Source organism: Tetranychus urticae, chromosome 1, assembly GCF_039701765.1.
Source record: "Tetranychus urticae isolate SD_2017Ah chromosome 1, NJAU_TeUrti_SD_1.0, whole genome shotgun sequence".
In the NCBI taxonomy this organism is placed as follows: domain Eukaryota; kingdom Metazoa; phylum Arthropoda; class Arachnida; order Trombidiformes; family Tetranychidae; genus Tetranychus; species Tetranychus urticae.
In genome coordinates, this window is record NC_142958.1 from 13,671,745 (window position 1) to 13,695,042 (window position 23,298).

The 23,298-nt window shown below is 32.3% G+C and overlaps 4 protein-coding genes across 4 annotated transcripts; 3 read left to right on the forward strand and 1 right to left on the reverse strand.

The window, feature by feature from the left end:
* Positions 1 to 299: 299 nt before the first annotated feature.
* LOC107361354 (protein spire homolog 2) lies at positions 300 to 2,899 on the forward strand. Its single transcript, XM_015928174.3, has one exon. It carries the CDS (start codon positions 432 to 434, stop codon positions 2,070 to 2,072), a length of 1,641 nt encoding a protein of 546 aa, XP_015783660.2. The 5' UTR covers positions 300 to 431; the 3' UTR covers positions 2,073 to 2,899.
* Positions 2,900 to 4,862: 1,963 nt separating this feature from the next.
* Positions 4,863 to 6,317, reverse strand: LOC107360995 (uncharacterized). The gene is made up of 2 exons (XM_015927714.3): positions 5,366 to 6,317; positions 4,863 to 5,286 (listed from the first exon to the last, which is right to left on the reverse strand). Exons 1-2 carry the CDS (start codon positions 5,973 to 5,975, stop codon positions 5,012 to 5,014), a joined length of 885 nt encoding a protein of 294 aa, XP_015783200.2. The 5' UTR covers positions 5,976 to 6,317; the 3' UTR covers positions 4,863 to 5,011.
* A 4,781-nt stretch (positions 6,318 to 11,098) lies between these two features.
* Positions 11,099 to 14,607, forward strand: LOC107361088 (DNA polymerase eta). The gene is made up of 2 exons (XM_015927828.3): positions 11,099 to 11,958; positions 12,050 to 14,607. Exons 1-2 carry the CDS (start codon positions 11,831 to 11,833, stop codon positions 13,638 to 13,640), a joined length of 1,719 nt encoding a protein of 572 aa, XP_015783314.2. The 5' UTR covers positions 11,099 to 11,830; the 3' UTR covers positions 13,641 to 14,607.
* Positions 14,608 to 14,729: 122 nt separating this feature from the next.
* On the forward strand, positions 14,730 to 23,136 carry LOC107361087 (serine/threonine-protein kinase D1). Its single transcript, XM_015927827.3, has 6 exons — positions 14,730 to 16,230; positions 20,110 to 20,233; positions 20,349 to 21,014; positions 21,254 to 21,352; positions 21,725 to 22,078; positions 22,182 to 23,136. The coding sequence occupies exons 1-6, from the start codon at positions 15,227 to 15,229 to the stop codon at positions 22,473 to 22,475; spliced, it is 2,541 nt and encodes an 846-aa protein (XP_015783313.1). The 5' UTR covers positions 14,730 to 15,226; the 3' UTR covers positions 22,476 to 23,136.
* Positions 23,137 to 23,298: the final 162 nt, after the last annotated feature.

Sequence of the window (23,298 nt, forward strand, 5' to 3'; positions counted from 1 at the left end):
TGACTCTATCGAAATGGCGAATTATATATCGATAGTTTATTAATAAACCAGAATAAGTTAATTTAAGGACTAAATTGGAAAAAGCTAAATTCCAAAGTTTCTCATCAAAATTTGAACAATTTAAATTGCTTATTATAAGAAGAAACTCTAGTGTTATTGATTGAAACGTATCAGCTTCAGTTTAGCCGATTTCGGCTGAATGGCTTGCCTGAAGCAACTTGCTTGAGGTGAGTCATACTTTGGCTCCCGATTTGTGAGCAAAACAACTGGTTGATAGGGAGAGAGATAATGTTTTGAATTTGAACTGAACTGGTTTCCATCAGACATTAAATCTGTTTAACTCCAAGAAGGTATTCAGTGGATATTGTGTTGTGAAAATCTGTTGTCGACCTTTTAGATAGTTAGTTGATTACTCATGTTACTTTTCCTTCATGGCTAATGCCTTAAACGGATCGGATAGGAACATACTTGATTCGACGAATTGTGTTAAACTCTCCTCCATTTTGGAATCATTTAATGCTCCAATTAATGAAGAACAGTGTTGGGCCTTGTGTCATCAAACCATTAAAACCATCTCAACTTTAATCGATAAACGTCCTCTCTATCTACTCAATGGACCATCCAATCTATACATCAACAAAGATGGTTTTGTTCATCAAAAATCTTTCCTTGAATCTGTTGATCATAAACGCCTCACACCATCTCTCAATAAATTGATTGCTTCCATTGGAGCTACCCTGTTTCTAGCTTTGGATTATGGCCTGGAATCGCAAGAAGAACGTTCCTTGGATCCAAATCTGGAATTATTAATTGACCGATTAACCTGTTCAACGGACGACAAAGAAGATGAAAATGAAGACAAGGAGTCAAATGATGAAGGAATTGAAAGAGATTCGCCTGAATATGAGTTTGGACCACTTCTCATTGATGGATCTAACCTGGTTGAGCAGGTACTCAGTGTGTGCAATGGTCGCCTTGGGGGTGCTGAGGAAGCAGAAATTCATTACAGAGCAGTATGCCGAGCATTGGTTGCTGAAGCAATGGAGTTATCTTCTTTTCTACATAAAATTACCTCTGTGACTGAAGAACTAAAAAATGGTGCCATTTCCATGTCTAATTCTGGAGGACATCATCATCATTCCAGGAATAGGAGTGACTGTGCGGATTCTAGTGGTGCTTTGATCTCTCTTGAGGGTCTGAGATTAGCAGATTGGGCTCGTCTCTGGATGCAAGTTATACAAGAGTTGCGGCAAGGAGTTAAGCTGAAAAAAGTGAGCTTAACAGAAAAACCGTCTTTTGAATTTGAGCTAACGCCGTACGAGATGCTTCTTGATGATATAAGATCTCGAAGGTACAAATTGAATAAGGTTAAAGTCAATGGAAGCTCACCTTCTAGAGTAACTAAAGATGCTCATGATCTTATACTCGACTTCATTCGATCTCGCCCGCCTCTAGTCCCTGCTTCTAATCGTAAATTACCTCCTCCACCGGTCCGGGAGCCTAGTTTATTTGAAAAGCTGCTTGATTCAATAAGGCAACAGCCAAAGCTTAAAGTGATTCCTGCAGAATCCATTAACCAACGGTCTTCACCGATTAGGTTAGGCCGAGTGCGGGAGGATAATTGTGATTCAACGTGTAACAAAAATAATAATTATGAGTATAATAATAATAATAATGTTAATAACAATAATATTATCATCAACAACAATAATAATAACAATAATCACTGCAACAAAATATCATCCTCATCCTCATCATCCATTTCATTGTCCATTTCTTGCTCATCAACCTTTACAAAAACAACAAGCACCACAGTAAAAACAGCATCGACAAAATCATCAACTTCATCATCATCGTCATCTGCTCCGATAACAGCAACAACCGGATTACCATCAAAATTAAGTCAACAACAACAAGCAAGAAGTAGCAAACAGCCAAAATACATTTTACAAGAAGATCCGGAAAGCCTTCAAGGTCCAAAAAAGAAGTTAGTTAAATCCAATTTAACCCTTAAAATACTACTTAGTATTGATGATGACGATGATGACATCATCCAGATTCAGTACAAGTGAATAGGAAATAATTGTACCAAAAAAAAAGATCAGACCCTTTCTTAAATGCCTTTCAAACTGCCCATCCATCTGTCATCTTCATCGTGCAACTCATCATACAACTGCTGTAAAAAAGGATGGACACACAACCTCTATGTTCAACCAATGAGAAAAACTAAACAAATAAATATATACGAGGCTTGAGTCTCAGGGTGTAACTACTCAAATTTCCGTTCACGTCAGATAACAATGGTTCTCCCGATCCTTTCCGCTTGATAGAGACAATAATATCTCAAATGACATTAGCACGCAAACAAAAACTTGTATTCAAATTTTTTTATCAATTGTAACTGAATTATGATTTCTTTTTTCTCTACAATCTGATGATTGTTGTGTAAAACTACATCCTAATTATTAATGATTATGTCTTTTCAATCTTCTAATGAACGCCTTAGCTTTACCCTTGGCCTACTTACCTTTACCTGATTATATTTAAATCTCGTCATCGGATCATTTACAAATCTCAATCATGTCTATCTTTCTCATTAGTGTTTTCCTCATCATTGAAAGATTTTTGTCAATATAATATTTAATTGTGTTTTTTTCTCTCTTCTCTCCTCTTCTCTTCTCATTCCATCATTCCTTAATTGTGATCATTCAAATTTCCTGAGGTCAAAGTGTTAAAAGACAAACAAAAATTGTATAAAAGAACGTGAAACAAAGAAAAGTAAAAAAAAAAATGAAAGTTTCATTAAACACTCCAATCAAAAAAGCTCACAACTCATTGTAAACATTGCAAATCACAAAACAGAACCAATCATTAAACTTTTTGCGATTATAATGAAAAAGATTACGATTCGGTTAAATTCTTTCACTCCTCTCATCATCATTATCATCACCACCACCACCACCACCATTATCATCATCTTCAATTATACCGAAATGAAGCCGAGTTCAGTTTAATACAAATCTTTAAATGCTTCATCGATTTTGGTGTTGAGTGTTTTATTACAATATCCAAACCTACACAATGCGAACCAAAAAACCCTTTATTCATCGTCAGTGCGCTTATCCTCACCAACAAACACCTTCATCAAACTGAGCTTCAATGTTAGAGCACAACAAACGCGTTTTCCCCCAAATCAATACCATCAAAAGGTACCAGAAAAAAAAGACAACAATAGCAATAATTATTATTAAAAAGATGATAAGGGAAGGGTGATTTTGAATTTACCTTTTTAACCATTTATTTGGCTATTTTTTAATTCCTGTTCAATATTAATATTTACCAAAAGAAGATGAAAAAAATCACCTTTTCTCCGTTAAAATTGATAACCATTTCTTCTTCTTCTTTCAATCATTGATTGTTGATAAAAAGGTAAACTAATAATAACGATGATCAACATTGATTAGGTATTTATATGTATTTATAAATGATTATTATTCCTTTGATAATTTACAAATCACTTTGAAATTCAGTTGAATTGACTATTCAAAAACCTTTACTTTCCATTACAAACAAGCAAACAAAAAACATAAACAACTCAACTGGTTAACTTAATTGTACAACAGTTTCTTTTCTCATCTTTAATCATCCTCTTAACATTCAACAATACAATCAATTGTTGCTTTTATTCAAATGAATTCCTTTGATACCTTTTAACAGTAATTAACCGGATCAAAAGAGGCAAAAAAATCACCTTTAACCAATCTAATAACATCTCTCAATCAGCTTACAATAAGGTTAACCCGTAAACTACAGATTATTGGAAATGATTATCTGTACGAAAAAAAAGATTCAACACTTTCTTTTTTTAATGTTGATTATCAATTGAACATCAAATTGATAATCACATTTTGATATCATTGCTATCATCATCATCATGAATCATGATCATCATCACCAACATAATCACCATGATCAAGTGAAATCACGTTCAACAATCTTAATGTTATTGGTGAAAAGAAGAGTAAAATGAAGAGTAAAAATCGAAGAGCAAAGCAAACCAGAAAATGGAATAGAATGAGAATCAAAAAGATTCATGAAATTTTCATGTTTCCCATTAAACCAGATTCATTATTGAAAACCTATTCTATTATTACCATTAACCCCAACCATTATCATAATTAATCACTAGCAAAATCACTCCCAAACCCATCCTTGATTCCCATACTTTAACATTTACAAATCTTTACCTTAACATGAAAAATCCATTTCATCCACTTCTTCCTTCTAGTAATAGTTTTCAATCTAAATTTAACAATTAAACCTTTTTCGACCAATTGTACACTAAACTATACAATAAACCGTACAATAAACTGTACAATAACCTCCAAATGAATCAACAATTAACCATTGTTTCCTGTTTACTCATTTAACTTGATTGTTATACGATATAACCAAGACTCAGTGTTGCGTGTTTACCTTTTTTTATTGTACCTTTTCTTCCCTCTTTACCCATTCACCATTCCTCAACAGGTTGACAATTTTAAACCTTATTATTAACTGTATTGCTTTCCCAATGTCAACTCATTTAGTTAAACATTCAACTGATTCCTTTGCGCTCAAAATTTCCAAATCTATTGGTAAACTTGCTAATCAACATTAAAGTCACATTTAGCATTTCATTACAATTAGTGTTTCTACTCTTTTTTTCACCACAAATTGTTGACATCATTTTCATTTTCATCTCTTTTCCTTTTTTCATCTTTATCATCAGATCATCTCTTCAGCTATTTCTGCACGTAAAACCTCACTTCTTCCTCTTTTCAGTACCGTTTATTAAAATCATTGCAATTAACAGGTAAAAATTGTGTTTCGCATTTTAATCTTATCCAATCTCACGCTAGCCTTACAGTTGATCTTAATGAAGCAACACTGTTTGAGGTATATTTACTTTTAGATATTCAAATGTGTGTATTAAGATAAGTGATGAGATTAGATTATTAAAGTAATTAATTTACTCTAAATTTTTGCTGTTGGTTTGCCGTTGACGAGTACAGATTGTCTGTCGACAGGAAAGCGCGTTGTTACCTGTTGAACCGATTAATCGTCTATTTAAAGGAAAACCATTTCGAGTGTTTGCCTTAACTCGCCTCTGTAAATTGATTGTTGACTCATTAGACAAGGTTGCCTTGTTTCTTCGTCTATTGACTGGGCGTTTATTCTGTCGATTGGAAACTTTTGATCGCGCTAATCGTCTCCTTGAGTTACCTTGCAAGTACAACGATGTTCCTACGACAAAATGATAAAATGATGATTAACATTGATTCTAGTTTAACCAGTTTTCAATGAACAATGTAAACCTTCTTACCTGGGTTACCAGTTACTCTATCAATGTCAGTTGGTCTTTCAAAGGCTTTCGGGTTATTTTGGTTTCCTGGTAATGAAGTAACTTGAAATGGGTTGGCAATGCTAGGAAACGATTGAGAAGAAGGAAAATTAATTCCAAAATTATTTCCATTGATTAGTTGACTATCGGGTGATCCAGTCGATGGTCGAGTGTTGGGTCTAGAAGTACTCGTTCTATTAGGCCTTTGGTTTGGTGAAACCTGAGATTGGTTCGGTATTGCTGGACCATTGATAGCTTGTTGGTTTGGAGGGTTTGGAGGAGTACCAGATGAACCAGGAGAAGGCGCTGCACCAGAAGATTGTCCAGTTCCTTGTCCAGGCGTTTGTCCCGGCGCTTGAGGTTGAGCTGGTGACGAGTCTGAATTTTGATCATTTCCCTGATTGTTAGAAGGATTGTTTATCACAACAATTGGTCGTTGGTTAAATCCTGATGTTGTAATTGTTACATTTGCTCCTCTTACCACAATCACAGAGTTTAGTTGCTTGAGACAAGGCAAAAGAAGACAGAAAATTAAGGGACTCAAAAGTTCTGATCGCGATAGGGGAAAATCATCGGGTAAACTTGTGTTCATGATGAATAATTGATTTTCAAAGTGTTCTCTTATCAACTGTAATCATGTGAATTGTTATCCCAACAATTGTTATCTCATTTTGTTACAAGATTATTCTCAGAGTGAGAGGCTGATCCTTGTCAAAGGAAATTGAACTTTAAAACGACCCAACAGATTATTGCTGCTCCGATTCATGATCAAAGAAATGAACAAAGAAAAATAATGAACAACAATTGAAATGAAGTTAACCTTTGAAAAAACCTTTCATTTTTCAATTTAACACTAAACCCAAAACCAACAATAACCAGAGATAATTTTTGCACCTTTACAATTGAATCTAAATGTAAATCAAATTTACTTTTCACATTTTTACTCTTGAATATTATTCCAGGTCAACTGTTTACTTTCTATGAGCATTTAACTAATCATCTTTTATGGTCAACAATTAACTGTAACCATGATTAGTAAAGCATTCAACCAACCCAATATCAATCATAATGTAAACCTTCCATAACTCATTTGAGGTAAAGGTTGAGAAAAGTCCGCAAGCCTTAACAGTCAAAGTGATCAATGGCAGACTCAAGTAGAGACAGAATCAAATTCAATGTTGATCACAATCAACTGATTCTGTTTTTCCATCTCAATCAATTGGTAAACTTTTGCACTCAATTTGCTGACTCCAAACTGATTCAATTGCGTGCTGGATAATTACATTAAAGTATTGTAAAAATAATGTTAAAATAAGCTCTTTTTTCACTGTTGCTCCTCAAATGAAAGTAAAAATTGATTACAAATCATATTATTAGCCTGATTGTTTCATTTTCACAATTTAAACAGCCGTTTACAATAAACTTAATTCATTACATACGATTGATGTCAAGGTTGATCTCAATTAGGTGCAAATTGAAAGCAACAGACTAACAAGAATAGTAAAAAAAAAGGTAAATAAAAAGCAAAATAAACAGCAAATTGATTGGAAAATGGTAAACTCGTAATTTAATATTCATTGGATCATTAATAAAGTGTAACAATAATTGAGTAAAAAGACTGCAATTAACTCTCATTACGATGATAATACAGTTAATTGTCATTTGGTTATAAAACCAGGAACAGTGTTCAACTCAAATTTCAATGTTAACCAACTCTATGGTAACGAAGCAGATTATTGATTCCCACTCAACAATTGCTGGACATTTTCCCATTCAATAATACCTTTAGCTGATTAACTGTTCAACCAAATTAAGAGTGAACCTTGATTAGCAGACATTTCACTATTAAGATGTAATTGAAACCATTTACGCTTTTAAATCTTATTGTTATAACCAGAATGGTTGAAATACAATCAAGGAAACAATGTTTGTCTCTTCAATTAACCTTAAGAAAGATGAGCAAAAATTTAACCATTTTCAATGTTTTGTTACCCAAATTAACCAGAAAAATTTGAACAATCATAAGAAACCCAAAAATGTGTAAAATGATTATACAAATGGTGAAGCATGATTACAATGAGCTTTGATTAACTGTTTCAAGCCATTATTGAGCTTTGAAGGCTTCTAATTATGACTACAGATGCAAGTTAACAATTAACAATTGTAATAAACTAAAATAACCTTAACCATTGTAATATAACATTGTAATAACAATTTGTTTGCTTTTCAATTGTAGGACAGTTAATCTTTGTTTAAATCATCATTAACAGGTTTAACCTGGCTTAAGGCTTTAAATTGACCAGAAGTTATCATTTACATGATCGCAACACTGAATGCGTTAGGAACAAATAAAGAATCTTTCTTCTTCTTCTTCTTCTCCTGTTGGAACTCACAAATGGAACCAGAAAATGAGGCAAAAAAAGCATTTATCATGATTGCAATAATTAAAATGATTATAATGATTATGTTGATGAAGATGAAACATTAGTTGATATATAAATTCATAGTTGAAACCAACAAGAAACAACTAAAAGTCAAACAGAGATTGAGATGAATTTGGATTAGATTGGAATGAATTTCGAGAATCAAATGATTATTATTATAACCTGTTTATTTCAACTTTCATGTTCCTATTATAACATGAATCAAATTAAGTCTACTTCCTCAATTGTGACCAGTTACCGTATAAGAAAAGCACTCGGCTTGAGCAAAGCGCAAACCCATCTTCAACTGATCAACTTAACAGCTCCAGAGGAGCAATTAATCAAACCAACTGATCAACCGATTAACAGTTTAACCAATTTGTCCATTTGGTCGACATAATTCAATTGTCTCTAATAGCAAATATTCAAAATGAATCTCCATGCAGACCAATGACTGATATTGTGAAGAAAATTTCAACCAAATTCTTTATTCGATCAATTTTGAAATTTTGATCGACTCTCGCTAATTGGCAAAATCAAAGGCCTAAGAGGCCATTTAGGTTTACATGTTAACCTTTTAAGGCAACCTTGTTCATTGGAGTGAAGACTTGCACAGTCGATGAAATTGAACGATTCTTCAGCCATGGAATGTTGAACATTTTTTGTTACAATTTTTGCTCCTTTTCCCAGTAAAATTTGAAATGAATATTTTCTGACCTTATTTAGACCGTAAATTGAATGAAGATATTTTTAATTTAACCTTATTCCCTACACTTTCATTGAAACCTAAAGGTATCTTAAATTTCCAGGAAACCTTTGCATAAACCAATTGTTACTGAATGTGTCTCAGGGAAAAATGTGTTAAAGAAGAAGATTTAGGAAATAGATTTGAATTTATAATCATTTTCAAATTAGTCAGTTAATTGATTATCTGGTTGAAAGGCTGGCAAATGAGCGTGAATTGGGAAAACTGGTCCAAAATGACTGAAAATTGTCTCATTATCTTGACTCATCCTTTTTTAAACACTCTTAACACACTCGGCTTTACCTTTCAATTTACAAATTGCAATAGCACAACAATCATTTTAATGAGACACAATTTGGTGACAACAAACACTGTTTCCATTTGAATTTACCATTTGATTGTAAGATTGCGTGAAAAAGCTTGTCAAAAATGCTTCAACTCTATTGACGTCTTCAATGAAAGCGTCTTTGAAATAAACGGCAAAAAGCAATTTTAAAGTCAAAAGTTTATCGACAGTTAACAATTCAATTTCACTTGATCCAGCTAATTGAGAGACGTTAAGGACTCAATTGAGTACATCTAAACGATATTGACTCAAGATTTGAAAGATTAAAACCAGTTTCATGAAAGAAACATCAAATCAGAAAAGATATAATATTTCAAGAAATTCAAATTGATAACATGAAACAGTCTAGGACATTTGAGCTTTCATTTTCAGGAGAGAAGCAAAAAATCATTCAAAAGAAATAATTTTTCAAGATTAATGTTGATTCAGGTTAAGATTCATTACGATTTCACTTGATAATCACATGTTCAACCATGAACAACATTTTAAATTGAATAATATTCAATGTAATACTTGTCAACCTTTTTGTTGTTGTACTTGTACTAACACAATATCAATAATCTGGTTTGTTGACATTTATCATGATTGAATAGCAATTTATGAATCAATGTTTCTATCCTAACAATTATGTCTACATGATTGAAGGTTAACATTGAGGTAAACCAATGTTTTAATAGATGACATTAAAATGATTAATACAATTTGATTTGTAAATTACCAGGTTGACCAGGAAAAAGCAAATTGAAATGTTTTCAATTATTGTCTTTGTGGTTAACCCAAAACCTGCAAATCTAAACCTTAAAGCACAACATCACCTGCCAATTGACTGTCTTTCACTAATTGATCAACAATTAATTGATCTTAGTCAATGAATTGTCCCAAAATTGATTGGAGCAATTAAAAGATTCTAGTCAAGATTCATCTTTGATGGGAAATGGTTAAAGTAAGAAAGGTAAACTTGCTTGAAATATTGAAGGGAAAGTAAAGATAATCATCTTTCAATCAACTCCAGTTCAATATTAATTTTTATTATAATACTGATAACCCGAATGTTAATTTCACGTTCAATTTATCTTCCTATCAATTGTTCAACTTGATTCATCACAATCATGATTAGTTAACCATTTAATTCACTGTAGAATTGTCACAAATTTCACCTTAAAATTATCCAACGTTAAGTCATTGATAGCAATTGTTGAAATAACATTGACCTTTCGGTTAATCAATGATATTAACAAAATCAGCTTCATTGTTACAATTATTGGTTATTGTAATAATGTTAATCAGTTGGTTAAGAGATAATTTCAATGAAATTTCAAGAGGCAAACCTCTTCCATTAATTAAGTAATTACGTTGAAAAAATTTACTAACATCATTCCAGTCTTTCTGCTAATTACTTTATTAGTTGATTTGGTTTGGTTTAATGGTTCTCAATTGGTTAACAGAAAATTTGTGATTCTAATTAAACTGATTAACGCTTAACTTGGTCAGTTAATTTTTAATCATTAAACGTGTAAATTGACGTTTAATCAGCTTTGGGTTAATGTGACCAGAAAATATTCATTGATTGGGTTAACTTTGAAAGGTTGAAACAAAGTGATTCTGGTTACGGAAGTAAACCTTTCATATTAATCACATTCAAATGTAAATTGTAAAATGTTAATTTAACCTTTTTTTTATTGAAGGCCATTTAATTGTTATTGTAAAACAATTTACATTAGTCGCCATCTTTTTACAATCAATATTATTACAGGTTTGCTTCAATTGTGATTTTTGTTCAATGTTTTTATTTTTGCCATTCAATTGAAATGTAACTGGTAAAAGTCAACCGTATTAAGACCTTTTTGTGAATCAAATTGACCTCTGCTGATTTGGGTCGTTTGTGTGACTAATTCATTGAATTGTTGCCAATTAGTTGTTATTTGGTTAATCAAATAAGATGTAAAAGCAACTTGAACAAGCAAATAAAATTGTACGATGGATTCAGATGGAACCAGGATAGCCAAGATTTAGGCCTTCATTTCAATTAAAGGGTTTTCCTCTTCAGGTGAGAGTTCATTTTATAATGGGTGAATGAATTTACTAAATTAAATTGCTAAGAATTGAATATTTGAATGACCGTTTAAGTAATAAAAATCATTTATCGACATATTTTTTAGTTTTTTGAAAAAAGCGCGCTACAAATCAGCTCATTGATTCACAGGGTTTCAATTTGTTTTTATTTACTTTTGCAATTTTTCAATTGTTATGGAGTTAAATTGGTCAAAATTATCACTTTTCATCCGTTAAACATTAAGGTTAAAGTTTAAAATGTCCAATCTTTCCTGATCTTGTGATATTGTCATATTTCGCTTTGTTTATATCAGTCTTTACTGGTTATTTGCATGGTTGTTTGTAGATGGTATGGTTTGTAATTTGAACTGGTATTCAGTTCAATCAGTTAACAATGTACAATATTTAAGGCTAACTTAACAGCTGAGCGAATCAAATAATGATAATACCAAAGCTTGGTGATTCCGATCAGTAAAATGGCCGAATCTGTTGAGACCTTATTACACTTTCCCTCTACTTTTTCATTGCATTTATTGAATGTAACATATGTAACATATGACAAGGTTGACTCATTAGGGACTAGCTTAGCTACTGTTGATCACTCTTAGCCTTTCAAAGAGTCTCTTTTTACACTTGAAAACAATTTAGTTTTATTTATTAATGTACTTTATAATTATGTACCTTTTAAAGAGTTGAAACTTGGAACAAAAAAATACTGAAAAGTGAAAAATATAGAAAATAGCGTGAAAATGTGTATGAGTTGTGTTTTCAAGCCCAGTTTGCTTATATTGCATCATCCTTTTTTAACCCGGTAAATTTGATCAGTGAACTGATTTTAATTTTGTTGTTTTTATTTTAATTATTTTTGTTATTTATGCATCATGAGAGATAAAATAATTGCTCTTATTGACATGGATTGTTTTTATGTTCAAGTTGAACAAAGAGCTGATCCACAATACTGGGGAAAGCCTTGTGCTGTAGCTCAATATAATCCATGGAGAGGTGGAGGGTAAGTACACTTTGTTTGTATACCTTTTTTTCTGGTATTTTTGTGCTTTGTAAATTATTAATTATCAATTCATTGTTGCTTTATCACATAGTATAATTGCTGTTGGATATGAGGCTCGTGCTTTCGGTGTTAAAAGAGGATTTCGTGGTGATGATGCCAAAGCTGTTTGTCCTGATATACATATGTTTATGGTTGAAGAAGAACGTGGTAAAGCTAACCTCAGTAAATATCGTAATGCTTCTATCGAGGTGATGAATGTTATTTCATCTTTCAGTCCACTTATCACTGTTGAAAGAGCTTCTATAGATGAAGCATTTCTTGATTTAACACAATATGTTGACTCGATTGCATCTAAGCCGAACTGGGATGAAATTGAAGGTACTCGTATCGCTGGTTTAGCAGACGCAGGATTCCAAGGGAAGGATTTAAATGAAATTGAAGCAGCCAAGCTGAAACACTTTTATGAAGGAGCTACATTATTTAGTAACGAAGAAAGACTGTTGATCGGTGCCTCAGCTGTAAAACAGATTCGTGCTGCTATTTTACAAGACACTCAATTCAAATGTTCCGCTGGGATCAGTCATAACAAAACTCTTTCCAAATTAGCAGCTGGAATGAACAAACCAAATTGTCAAACAATTTTGGCTTATTCTGGAGTGCCTAAAATTTATGAAAATACACGAATCGATAAAGTTCGTAATCTGGGTGGAAAATTAGGTGATGAATTGAAAAATAAACTCGGTATAACAACAATGGGTCAATTGGCTGCGATTCCTAGCGCTCATCTAACGTCTCTATACGCTGGTAAAACATTGAATTGGTTAATGAATTTAAGAGAAGGTATTGACGAAGAGGCTGTTGTAGCTCGTCAAATTCCTAAATCAATTGGATGTGGTAAAAATTTTCCTGGTAAAAGTTCATTATCTACAAATGAGCAGGTTACGCATTGGTTTGGACAACTATGCGGAGAGCTTGTTGAAAGAATAACCGAAGACCGAGAACGGAATAAGCGCACTTCTAAATTATTAACTGTTCACATCAAATTTAATACGAAAGGTGATATATCCAAATCTCTACCTATGCATGGAATGACTAGTGAAAGAATGGTTGAATATATAACCAAACATGTTCTCTCCAAATATATGAAAGAAGATGGTTCAATGATTGACCCGATTGTTAGAGCTAGTGTAACAGCATCAAAGTTTGTAGATTCAGATTTAACTTGGAGAAATGCTAAACTGGAACAATATTTTCAAAGAGTGGACAAACCCCAACCTGGAAATACTGAGGAAATTAAGCCGACCCCCAGCACTTCTGGAGCTGAAAATGATTCTTCCACATCAACCACGCGAGCAGAACCAGATTTTAATAATTATCGAGACCTTCCTTTTGCTAGTAATTTATTCCCGTCAGAATCAAATGGAACTACTATCTCAACCGACTCAATTGAACCTAATCAAGATCCTCGATCATCTCCAAGGAATTATGCATCCACTAGAACTAATCAAGTTAATGAAAGTGATAATTCTAATGATGTAAATCTAGCAGCTTTATTTGCCCGATTTAGTGATCAAAATGATTTTAATAGACCGACTGTCAAAAGAGGCTTCTTTTATCGTAAAACTTTAGAGTTACAGAAAAAACGTAGATTAGAAAAAGGAATTATAAGAAGAAAATCTTAGACAGTTAGAAATTTATTAACTGTGATCAATTTTATATGTTATATATTTTTTGTAATATATAAATATCAATGTTTTAATATTTAGTTTTTTATTTATGTTTGTGAATTTCATCTAACTGCGTGAACTCGCCATTCCAAAACGGAGCCTTAAACCGGTGATTGGACACTTTAAGTAATCCGAGTTGCAGCGTTACAATTTAAATGAGGATCATCAAAAAATCAAGCGGAAGCACATGTTATGATTAAGATCCAATATAATACGATATAATGAAGTGAAGAGGACTTTTCAAATCAATGATCACATGACTGATGATGGAATGGTTAATTATATTTTTAAAAAAGACCTTTCCAAACATGTCACATCAAATGGTGCTATAATTGAACTATTGGAGTCCAAGTGCGTCAAAGTTTGTCAACAGCAACAGTAATCGGATAAAATTTAAAGTGGATGAATATTTGCCGTTATTATTTTACCACGTTTATGAAACACGTCCACCAAAAACAGACAAACATCAACTCAAATTAATCATGAGACAAAATTTCAAAATCTGACCAAGTATTGCCTGCTATTACAATGGAAACGATTTCAGGCGATGATCTTGCTCTCATATTTTATCCTTCAAAAGATTTAGGTTATCGGTTTTTCAAGTGAACATAATCTTCAATCCTCTCCATATAACTGAAATTTTAAAAATACTTGCTAAAATTAACAATGGATTGATTAAAGTAACGCTATTTTCCGAAATAACAAATTAGAAAATTGAAATGAAATGAACATTCCATTCGAGTACAAAAAAGATTTACATTTGATTGTGAAGTCTCAGAATTACAAGTTATTAAAATGTGACTAAAGAAACATCACAAATTTAAACAATTGAATTTTATCAAATGACACTTATTTTATCTATTTGTTATTGTTCAATTTTAATTTTGATGAAAATAAATTTCATGTTAACTTTTCATGTAAATTCATAAAAACCTCCAACAATTTTTTGACTCCGAAAGACTCCGCCCAGAATCTGACTGACACAAAGGCAATCAATTCCTCTAGTCTTGGTAAAACATTTCACATCAGCATTAAAACAGCATCTTCAACTGGAAGATAGATTATTGACTAATACCATGTCTGAATCTTCTGTCTTCATGTCACCATCACTCCATCAACAACCTCCCCTTTTAAATTAGTGCCTGACTGTTTTATTCGCTTTCCCATTAAAATGATCACTTCTTAATGCTTAATTGTTTGTTTCTTTTTTTTGTTTATTAAATTTTACTTTTTTTATTTGTATTTTTTCCTTATTATTCCATAGTTGTTTACCTGAACATTCCAAGTCAACATTCCTATACTTGAAATTATATTGTTCCAACTCTTCACCTTTCTTCCAAAACTATTCATTTGCAAGCAAAGCAACGTATTCTAGTTAATTTTTCCAGTTTTCGCATTTATTTTTATTTAAATTATTTTTTTGGTGCAAAAGACGTAGTGACAACAACAGCAACAAAATTACTACATTACCATCTTCATCATTTTCATCTATTTATCACACCATCATTCTATCGCATTCATTGAAACACAATCATTCAGCCATGGATTTGCCTCTGGTCAACATTACTGGCGATATTACATTTTCATTGCAATCTGGTCTGATTCGGGATGAAGTAAATATTAATACAAGTAAACTTAATCTCAAAAGTCTAAAGGATCTTGCCTGTAATTTTATTGACAAAAAGTATCCCGAACATGGTCTCAACAAGCTAGACGAACGTCTCATGCTGTTTAAGCATGAATATAGCTCAACAAATATGCTTTTACCGATAAACATTGCTTCCGAGGTTACAAATGGTTCCTTAATAGAAGTTGTTGTATCTTTAAAAGATCCTTCCAATAACGATGAGCTCTCCATACGGCCTCATCATCTTAAAATGCACTCATATATGTCGCCCACTTTTTGCGATTTTTGCGCGAAAATGCTATTTGGTTTAGTTAAACAGGGACTCAAATGTGAAGGTTGTGGTCTTAATTATCACAAAAAATGTGCCTACAAGATACCCAATAACTGTATCTACGGAAGCCGTCGTCGATCCTCAGCCCATCTTATTCCCAATTCACCAACAAATGAAACGGTCCAGAGGACAGCAAGTAGTGGAGCAACCTTACCGGAGGCACCATCTTTCCTTTCCTCCCCCAGCCATGACCGTCGTGCTTCTGCGGGTAATGAGAAAAGCTTTAGTTTGACCGTCAAGCCAAATCGTCTCGATAAAAGGATTGCCGAAGGGATGAGGATACCTCACACTTTTGTTGTTCATTCGTACGTCAGTCCAACCATTTGCCAATGGTGCAAGAAACTATTGAAAGGGATAATCCGGCAAGGTTATCAATGTAAAGATTGTAAATTTAATGCCCATAAAAAGTGTATGAAAGATATACCATCAACCTGTACCGGTGAGATTCCATCCGATTATGGTGAAGGTGAGGATAGCCTGGAAAAAGATACTCTCAGTGATTCAGATAATGAAACGGAAAGTCCAGAAAAACCTAGGAGTATCGTTACAGACGATGATGACAATGAAAGTGACAATCAACCCATAACGTAAGTAATTTAATCTTCCCTATTTTATCCAGTTGTTATTGCTCTTATCTCATTATTGGTGTTCAACAAAATCGTCCTGATAACAGCAAGAAAAAAAGAACAGGTTCATTCGTCTTGTACTTGTATTCAGTAACATTTAATGAAGATAGTCTTGATAGATTGATACCTCTTCGCTTATTTACCTTCCTTTCCTCCACACCCTGGAAACATGGGAATAAAGAAGAAAGTAAAGTTGATGAAAATGATAGCAATATTGGAAAATACAGAGAGAAGGTAAACATTTCCGAAATGAGTTGCCATCATCATTTAAACTGAACATTTGTCTTTTCCACGGAAAAACTGCGAAATCTAACAATTTTCTGAGTAAATTGAGAAGAAAGAAAAAAAGAAATAAGAAAAACTAGGAAAAATGGAAAGTGAAACCCGCGAGGCTTTTCATGGTAAATACAAAATACTTTTTTTCCCTGCTACAAGCAAAGCACCGTCTGAACTTTTTGTTTTATTTTTCACAATTTCTCTCTGATTAAAAGAGTCCAATTGCTCCTCAAGAGTATTATTATTTTCTTGTTTCCCCGTCACATTAAAGTTAATACACATCAAAGCTCGAGAGCATTGAAAAACAAAACAACAAAATCAAGCAAGTTGAATTAACGCAATTACAGAGAAGCAAAATGGAAGCAAATTCAGTTGTTTAACTCGTTCAGTAAACAGAGGAAGAAAAGGTTAACTGTTTTACCTTTTGTTTATTTCTCATTAGATTTTTCCACTTACGGAATTAATTGAGATTAAAGTATAAGAATTAAATTGAGAAGAATGAGATTCCATTGGAAGCAAATTAAAGAAGCTAATTAATTTTCTACCCTTCACCTAGAGTTACCATGAAAAAAGTAGAAACCCAATTTCAATTTGTTATTATTAGATTATTATGATTGTTGCAATTGTTATCATTTTATTGCCTATGATATATATATTCATGTAGGTTGTATTGAGATGATGTTTGGTTACACTCCTGGATAATGACGATGGTTATATGATAATGAATATAAACCATTAAAAGAGTTACTTATCTTTGAGAAAAAAACAGAGGTCAATTGGTAATTAACGGTTAATAATAAAGCGTCATTCATACCAACATTTATCATGTCAATTACACTCAGTAATATTAACATGATTATAATCATCATCTTCATCTCTCAACAATCACCAGCAGCGTTTATATTAGTCTGTTACCTTTGCTTCGCCATCAACTCTCATGAAATTAATTTACAATATTTTCCTCTCTCTTCCCTTCCAAACCTTTCATGATCAGAACTCTCAGAGCAACATCAATTTCTTTGAACCATTTTTCATTTACGATTATTTGTTGATTCACCCAACAATAATCCCACAATTTTAGGCTATCAATTAATTGCTCGTTCATTTGTCAAACAAAATCCTCTCAACATTTATGAGTGAAAATGCTTTTCATGAAATCCATGTTTTTGGCTACAGAATTACAGATTCTCTGTTTAGTCTCAAATTATTATTACATTTACTCACCTTTTTTTATCTATTTCATGATTCGTTTTGTTCATCATTTGTTGCTGTTTGCTAATACACTTTTACGAGTAAACAGTTTACTCTTGTTTACTATTAGTTGTTATGTGTGTTGATCGAGATAAAATGGATTACAATTGTCACTTCAATAAATTGTTAGTTAGCGTGTTTCCCTTTACCATCATGGCAGCTAAACATTGTTCAAAGTATCGCAATTTGTTCATGAATAATTTTATTTCTGTACCATTTCTTTAGGTTAAAGGTTATGCTTAATCCAACTTTTCCCATTTTCCTCTTTTATTTTCATCTGCAGCCTTTCCAGATTCAGTTATAGTGCAATTGCTATTGACTTAATTTAATATTAGCTTTCACTTGCATCTCCAATATATTCATTCAATTTATCATTTCATTGTTATTTCCTGCAATTTTCTTGGTTTTTATGAATTAATCAGAATAATTCATTTGCTTATAAAGATATAGTAATAATCATCAATGGCAATCAATAATGAAAAGATGAGATTAAACATATGGCAACTGTTGAAAGCTTTTATTTGTATAACTGTAATGGTATGTTTATATTCAAAAGTTATCTATTCTCACATGAATTCGCATCCCAAGTCTTATTACAATGTATATTACAAAATTTCAATTCTGCAAAAATCTCTACAGCTGCCTCGACGATAAGTTGACCCAATGTAAATGAAGCTGCATTAAGAGGTTGAAAGAGTTTCAATTTTGCCATTAAACTTGAATCACAATTGATGTCAGATTTTCTGAAAAATGCCATCAAAGAATCATTTTCAAGCTTTAAAATCAATATCTTAATCAGTCTATGGAATATATTTTCAACAAAATTTATTCAAAAGCATTTTCAGGCAAAGAAACGACTTCAAAGTATGCTCGAGGTTTTGAACAAAACGTGAAGTAAATGAGGCTCAATAGCTCTGCATTTCGTACATCAAAGTAGCTTCGAGACAATGTAGTAAAGATGAAAATAATTTAACCTTTTGATATGAAAAAGTGAATTTGAAACTTGAATTTATTGAATCTTGAGATGTTTTTAATTAGATTTGAAAGGTTTTTAAAATATTTAAGAATAAAATTGATCGATGAAAAGTCCATATTTTAACATGATAATGGTTAACTTAAAGTTTGCTGGAAGATAGCTTTTACTTTGTATTTTAAAGTTTAATCAAAAAAAACCAGAAGATTCAATTATTGTGTTCCTTCATGCATTTTTATTCACAGTTTCAGATAATCGGTGTTGATTCTGCTTGATTTAATGAATAAACAAGCAACTTGAAATGAAATGCAAATTGATTTTAGCTTAATGTTAACATTAGACTTGACAAAACTTGGTGATGAACTGAAAAATTTAGTAACACTCATTAAAATCTAATGAGATATGGTTGAAGCCTAGGAATCACAAATCAAGGCTAACTGAGTCACTTTAACAAACTCACCTGAACTTTAACTCTTACATAAAATGGTTAAATTATTTTACCTGAAATGACTAGCTTCTGATATCTTTTGCAGTTTATTGCAGCAAAAAGCCTGAAATTTAATGTTCAATGTTATTGTAATATTTACATGTTTTCTTATATTCTTAACTAATCTTAACATGATGTCTACAAGAACCTTTTCTCAATAGTAGCTGAGTATTTCTTGGAAATCATCAACAACAATAGTCAATGAATTTTTCTTCTTCTTCTCTATCTTACTTCATAATACCTTTCGATCAAGTAATCTAACCTGTTAGAGATTGTTAATATTGATATTTATCCAGACTCTTGAAGATGATGGTGGGTCATGAAAGAGACAGAATAAGAAGAGGAAGATGATTAGAATCATGAAATGAAAAGAGTAGAAATGAAAATAAATTATAGACACTTGTTTAGTCTTGCCCTGTCGATCACTCAATGATGAATTTTCAGATATTATTCATGATGATGGAAGAATGTAAAAGATGAAGAGTAATTTGTTGACTCTAAATTATTCTTTTATTGTTAATAAAATTTATTACAACCTTAACAAACTATTTTATTATTATTTATAACCTTCACTGATTCCTTTCATCAATTTTTTCCAGAAATTTTTGATCTTTTTTTTGCTTCTCTCTATTGAAAGATATTGAAAGTCAAATGACTTCAATTTTCAATGTTTTGCCATGTCAAGTCAAATTATGCACCAGATTTTCATCAAAATGTGTCTTATGTATAAATTTGGAGATTTTTTCTCTTCTTCCTTCATCGAAACTTCATTAATCATTTCATAAAATGGATTCACAATTTTCATGTAACAAAATAAAATATTGATTGATTGTCTTCTTGTTTTCATTTACAGTTCCACTGAAAGTAATAACATTCCTTTGATGAGGATTGTCCAGAGTGTCAAGCATAATAAAAGAAGAGGTTCAGAAGTAATCAAGGAAGGTTGGATGGTTCACTTTACAAGTAAAGATTCAATGGTAAATTGAAGCAAATTGAAGCAAATTGTTTAAATTGTTGAACATATTTTTACTTTTTTCATTAGAATCAACAAATTGACTAAAAAATTTCTTTTTATTGAATTTCTTTTTACAGAAAAAACGCCATTTCTGGAGACTGGATACAAAAGCAATCACAATGTATCAAAATGAAAATTCATCCAATTATTATCGTGAAATCATTCTCTCTGATATTCTGTCCATTTTTCCTTCCAAAAATGGTGACTGTGGCTTTGAGATGCGCACCACTCACCTTAATTACTATTGCGGTGAACCGGGTACCGCTACAGCCTGGGAATTGGCCATTAGACAAGCGTTGATGCCAGTGGCGGATAACAAGGCAATCACATCAATCAAAGAAACTGATGCATTCAATAGAGTTGGTTTACATGCAGGTGAAAACCGTGTTCAAACGGACAACGACATTTCTCTTCAATATCAAATATTTCCAGACGAAGTTCTTGGCTCGGGTCAATTTGGTATTGTCTATGGAGGTGTTCATCGGATAACGCGTAGAGCGGTTGCCATCAAAGTAATTGATAAATCACGTTTTCCAACCAAGCAAGAGGCTCAATTGAAAAATGAGGTTTCAATATTGGAAAATCTTCACCATCCAGGAGTTGTAACGTTGGAAAAGATGTTTGAAACCAAGGATAGAATCTATGTTGTCATGGAAAAATTGAAGGGTGACATGCTTGACATGATTTTACACACTGAAAAGAAAAGGCTAGATGAGCGTGTAACTAAATTCTTGATTTACCAAGTAAGAAGCGTTGTCAAATAATCTAATCATTCATTATTTAGGAAATGCATAACGCCCATGATTTGACTCTTATTGACCTTAATATTTACTCGGAAATACCTGAAAACCCCCTTGAAACTCTGCTTTATTTATCCTTTTGTTTCCTTTTCAACAAACTCTTTTCTTATATCCACTTACATCTTGATTCGTTTCTATAAATCTCTAATTTCTTTTCCATTTCTTCTTTTCTTCTCAAACAGATTTTAATAGCTCTTAAACATCTTCACTCACAAAATATTGTTCATTGTGACTTGAAACCTGAAAATGTTTTGCTCTCGTCCGATGCTGATTATCCTTTGGTAAGTATTTGGGAAACTGAAACAACAAAAGAAAAGATGATAAAATAATGACGATTTTTCTTGAACATCTTTAGCTTTCTCCGGTGTTTTCATATTAACAATTAGTTTCACGCTCAACCTACGAGCCATTGACCCAGTCACGCTAATCATTTGATGATTAGTTAAATTTTCAGAATCATGATGTCATTTCTTTTGAAAAGACTAAATTTTGCCTTCCATTGTAAAATGATTGATTATTTCCTCTTAATAATGAAAACACTGCTATTGTTAAAGTATTACATTTCCAGTTTTATTCATTTCATTATCACTTTACAATCAATTTTGAGCAGAAAATCTAATTGTAACGCTTTCTTTATTGGCCTCACTTTACAGGTTAAATTGTGTGATTTTGGTTTTGCTCGTATTATTGGTGAAAGATGTTTCCGTCGATCAGTTGTTGGAACACCGGCTTATCTTGCCCCTGAAGTGATCCGTAATAAGCGTTATAATAGATCATTAGATATGTGGTCGGTTGGTGTCATCGTATATGTTAGCCTCAGTGGAACCTTTCCCTTTAATGAAGAAGAAGATATCAACGATCAGATTCAGAATGCAGCTTTTATGTATCCTAATGATCCATGGAAAGAGATCTCAGCTGAAGCAATTGACCTAATCACCAATTTGCTTCAAGTTAAATCAAAGAATCGTTACACTGTCGATAAATCTTTATGTCATCCTTGGTTAGAGGTGTGTAAACTCATTTCACTAATTATGTGCATAAATTTTGATTTAATTGAAGTCAATTTTTGCTATTTTAAACTAAATCTTTTCTCTCATTTCTCATCTCTAGGATTATCAAACTTGGTGTGATTTACGAGACTTAGAGAAACGAATGGGCCAACGTTGGTTAACTCATGAATCTGATGACGCTCGATGGGAATCTTATGGACGCCAGTCTAATCTTTACAATAATTATCGAGGCAATTTCACGTCATCTTCATCTAAAGAGTTCAGGTCTCCTTTACCAGAAGAGTTAGGAAACAACGAATCAAGCAGTGATTATGGTTATAAAAGTGATTCTTCCGATACAAAACGCAATGGTGCCAATCCAGATTTTATTAATGACTTAGACAAGTTACGATAAACAAAAAATAACTGCTCAAAGTCAGTTGAAAAAAAAGGCAATCAACAAAAAAAACTAATTAAAAATAATAACGTGTGCTTAATTGAGATTCAACTGAATATACAATGTGTTATAAAACGGATGCTTGTTGATTTTAAATGCACTCTTGCAGCCAATCTTTCATTCATCGACAATTTAACTTTACAAAGGTGCTGAACAATTCAAAATTGCAAACAAAAGTCTTGATAGTGATACGTTAAAAAATTACCAGCCAAAAATGACTTTTTCAATTTGTTTCGTTTTTCGTATTCAAGAAATAAAAGCGTCTGTACCCTGAGAATGTGAGCTTTGAAAATGACTTCGCCTATTTTTCCTATCCAGACTTTTTAATATCTTGTATTGTCATCCAAAAATTGAATTAAAAACAAGAAACACTACACAACAAATCATGCTCTTATCTCACAAACTCAACGGAAATGGTAAAATGGTTTAATATCTGTTTTGATGAATGGCAAGATTAACGAAACGGTTGAAAATTGACGTTCACACGCTAAAAAGGATAATCAACAACCTCTACAAAATTGAGAGAAAGTTTAAACATTAAGCATTCGTTTTATAACACACTGAATAAATGTGTAAACAATTTATATTTATAAATGACTTGGGTTCTATTCAACCTTAATCAAAATATGTTGCTATTTCTTTACCTCATTGTTTAAATATCTTTTCAAACTAGACTTACTGTTTATAACAATGAAGTCTGAGCGTTCATATTACCAAAGATCTAGTTTTAACCCAGACTTAACAATTTTAATAGTTGACTCCATTTTATAAGGCATTTGAG

Coding starts and splice junctions, on each gene's coding strand:
- LOC107361087 (XM_015927827.3), top strand. CDS start 15,227: ATGGATTTGCCTCTGGTCAACATTACTGGCGATATTACATTTTCATTG. Junction 21,015..21,253: donor CTAAATTCTTGATTTACCAA/GTAAGAAGCGTT, acceptor CTTCTCAAACAG/ATTTTAATAGCTCTTAAACA. Junction 21,353..21,724: donor CCGATGCTGATTATCCTTTG/GTAAGTATTTGG, acceptor CTCACTTTACAG/GTTAAATTGTGTGATTTTGG.
- LOC107360995 (XM_015927714.3), bottom strand. CDS start 5,975: ATGAACACAAGTTTACCCGATGATTTTCCCCTATCGCGATCAGAACTT. Junction 5,287..5,365: donor TAGAGTAACTGGTAACCCAG/GTAAGAAGGTTT, acceptor ATTTTGTCGTAG/GAACATCGTTGTACTTGCAA.
- LOC107361088 (XM_015927828.3), top strand. CDS start 11,831: ATGAGAGATAAAATAATTGCTCTTATTGACATGGATTGTTTTTATGTT. Junction 11,959..12,049: donor AATCCATGGAGAGGTGGAGG/GTAAGTACACTT, acceptor TTTATCACATAG/TATAATTGCTGTTGGATATG.
- LOC107361354 (XM_015928174.3), top strand. CDS start 432: ATGGCTAATGCCTTAAACGGATCGGATAGGAACATACTTGATTCGACG.